Source organism: Egretta garzetta, unplaced genomic scaffold (genome assembly GCF_000687185.1).
Source record: "Egretta garzetta isolate BGI_Z169 unplaced genomic scaffold, ASM68718v1 scaffold207, whole genome shotgun sequence".
Classification (NCBI taxonomy): domain Eukaryota; kingdom Metazoa; phylum Chordata; class Aves; order Pelecaniformes; family Ardeidae; genus Egretta; species Egretta garzetta.
Genome location: NW_009260185.1, coordinates 236,903 through 240,121, shown reverse-complemented (window position 1 = coordinate 240,121; position 3,219 = coordinate 236,903). Strand labels below are relative to the sequence as shown.

Below are 3,219 nucleotides of genomic sequence, written 5' to 3'. Positions count from 1 at the left end.
CCCCTCTCCCCCCCCCCCACGGCCCCTCACCGGTGGCGAGCCGCGGCTTCCTGGCTGGCGCGGCGCTGGCAGAGGAGGAGGAGGAGGGCGAGCAAGGCCAACCAGAGCAGCGAGCCGGCGGCCGCGATGACAGCCGGCTGCCGCAGCGCCTGCACCACCCTGTTGCTCCCCGCCGTCAGCCCTGCAAGGGTCCCACCAGCTTCACCCCTGTGCCACCACCTTGACCCCCCCGCGCCCAACCCTGCTCCCGTCCCCTACCCAGGACACCGCAGGTGGCATTGCTGGGGACCCCCAGCCCTGCGCTGTTGAAAGCTGCCACCTGGACACAGAATTCGGCCCCAGGGCTCGGGAGGAGGGTTTCCAGGTGGTGGGTGCCTCCGTCCACTGTCCTGTTGGTCAGGCGCTGCCAGTCCTCACCCATTGACCAGACCTGGTACACACCAAGAGGATGGGCCCCCTTAGATGAAGCCCCCTGATGGGCCCCCATTGATGGATGCCCCTTGGATGGACACCTTTGCATGGACCTCCTTGGATGAACACCCCTTGGATGAAGGCCCCTTGGATGAGCTCCCTTAGATGAGCCCCCTTGATGGACCCCCACTGATGCATCCTTCTTGGACAGACCCCTTGGATGACCCCCTTAGATGAATCCCGTAGGTTGAACACCCCTGGATGGACCCCCTTGGGTTAGATCCACTTGGATGACCCCCTTCCTTAGATTGACCCCTTGGATGGATTCCCCACGTAGATGGGTCTCCTAGGATGGACCTCCACCCTGCTTGGGTCCCTTGGATGACCCCCCTTTTTGAGACCCCTCTTGGATGGACCCTTTAATGCAATCCTTTGGATGTACTGTGTGGATGGCCCCCCCTTGGATAGACCCCCACCTTTGAAAGGCTCCCTCCTCAGATGGATCCCCCTTAGACAGACCCCTTGGATGGACCCTCCTTGGCCAGAACCCCCCCCAGCCTTCCCCCACCCCATCACGCCAAACCTTGTAGCCCTGAATGATGCCATTGTGGGCCTCAGGAGGAGGTGGCTCCCAGCTCACGACCACGGTGCCGTTCCCCATCTCAGCCTGGCCTACGGTGACGTGCTGGGGCGCCGCGCTTGGTACTGCCGGGACAGGGGTGCTGAGACCCCCTGGAGCCCCCAGCCGACCCCCCCATCCCTCACCCAGGCACCTCACGCCCAGCACACCTTCCTCGGGTATCCAGAGGTGCCTGATGTTGCTGTCCAAACCCTGGGTCCCTCCTGCGTAGGGGCGGACCTTGAACTCGTACTTGTAGCCCCTGCGGAGCGCAGGGATGACGGCGCTGAGCTCCCTGCCTGCATCGTGTTGGACCCAGGGGGTGCTGGCAGGGAGCAGGCAGCGGTACAGCACCACGTAGCCCTGCGGCGCCAGCGCCGGCGTCAGCATCTGGAAGGGATGGGAAGGGTTACGAGGCATGGTGGGACGCAGATGGGCCATGGGGATGGAGCTCCCGCCTCATCCCCATGTCCCATCCCACCCCTCAGGTGGGGACATCCCAGCACCACACCAACCCGCCAGCGGAGCTGGACGGCAGCGGTGGGCAGCGCAGTGCCGTTGTCCAGGTGCAGCCTCATGGCCAGCAAGTCCCGCGGTGCAGCCTCCTGCCGGCCCGTCGGCAGCCCGTCTGTGGGGCAGAGGGAGGCTTGCAGCAGCACCAGGCAGGACCAAGGTCCTCCAGCACCTGCCCAGGCACCCACCCCAGATACCCATGCCTGGAGACCCCGATGTCTCTTTGGAAGATCATACTCAAGTGGATCCCTTGGATGGACCCCTCTTGGATGGACGGAGCCCTTGGACAGACCCCCTTTGATCGACCTGTCTTGGATAGACGTCCTTTGATGGACTCTGATGGATACCTCTTGTTGGCTCCCCCTTTAATGGAGGCCCCACCTTGGACAGACCCCTTCCTTGGAGGAACCTGCTTGGATGGATCCCCTTTAGATGGACTCTCTTGAATGGATCCTCTTGGATGGAGCCCCCCAGGGATGCATCCCCTTAGATGGGTCCCCTTACACGGACATGCTTGGATGGATCCCTTGGATGGACGCTGTTGGATGGATGTCTTTAGATGGACCTCCTGAGGTGGACCCCACTTTGGAAGTACCCCCTTTGATGGACCCTCCTTGAATGGACCCCCTTAGATGACTCAGTTGATGGACGCCCATGGATAGACCTCCTTGGATGGACTCCCCTTGAACTAGACTCCCCTTGGATGAACCCCATTAGATGGACCCTGTTAGATGGCTCCCCTTGCGTGGACCCCCAGATGGCCCTGGATGCCCATGGAGGTCCCACCACTGACCCTCCACGTGGAGGCGGGCGGGGGCAGCGGCGGTGCCCAGCTGGCTCTGTGCCGTACAGACGTAGGTGCCGGCGTCGGCAGGCATCACGGTGTAGAGGCGCAACGTGTGCTCCCGGTCCACCTCGTGCCTGCGGATCACCAGCTCTCCATCAGCCCCACCACTGCCCCACCCTGGGGATGGGACATCACCACCCTGCCACCACCTACCTGCCCCAGGGCAGGTCCCCACGCTCCTTGTGCCACTGCACCCGCGGCGCTGGGTCACCTTGGGCGCCGCAGCTCAGCTCCACGGTGCTGCCGGCCACCACCACGGCATCGCTCGGGCGCCGCACTATAGTCGGCTTCTCTGCAGGGGGACATCGAGGATGTGGCACCAAGGCTGGGCATGACGTGTCCACCACCCCTGGGAGACCCTCGGCTTACCCAGGACGGAGACGCGGGCGCCCCGGCTCTCCCTCTCGCCTGCCGCATTGGCCGCCACGCAGACGTAGAGCCCAGAGTCGCTCCGTCGCGCCGGTGCCACCCGCAACTTCTCGTTGGTGACCACGTACCGGTCACCGGTCAAGTCCAAGGTCACCCCATCCTTCTTCCAGGTGACGTGGGGTTCGGGGTGCCCCGAGGGTGGCACACAATCCAGCTCCAACGCTTGCCCCGCCGTGGCCACCAAATCACCCGGCTGCAGGCGGAAATTGTCCCGCAGCGCTGCAGCAGGAAGAGGACGCCATGGGTGGGATCGGGGAGCAGAGGATTTTTTGGGGTCCCCCCCACCCGCATCATCCCCAGGGGTGTCCTTACCAGCTGCGGTTTGGGGGGCCGTGGCCGCGCTGGGGGGGTGGCAGCCTGCAGGGTGACATGGAGGCCGGTGGGTGCACCGAGCGGGCAC

At 64.4% G+C, this 3,219-nt stretch overlaps 1 protein-coding gene across 1 annotated transcript in view; it reads right to left on the bottom strand.

Annotated features, from left to right (window-relative positions):
* The window catches only part of LOC104129220 (roundabout homolog 4), a 13,049-nt gene that overhangs the window by 3,271 nt on the left and 6,559 nt on the right, over positions 1-3,219 (bottom strand). The window contains 9 exon segments of the mRNA XM_035897485.1: positions 31-181; positions 259-430; positions 995-1,116; positions 1,201-1,420; positions 1,546-1,658; positions 2,337-2,464; positions 2,544-2,682; positions 2,760-3,038; positions 3,132-3,176. Of these exon segments, the coding sequence (XP_035753378.1) occupies positions 31-181; positions 259-430; positions 995-1,116; positions 1,201-1,420; positions 1,546-1,658; positions 2,337-2,464; positions 2,544-2,682; positions 2,760-3,038; positions 3,132-3,176 (1,369 nt within the window).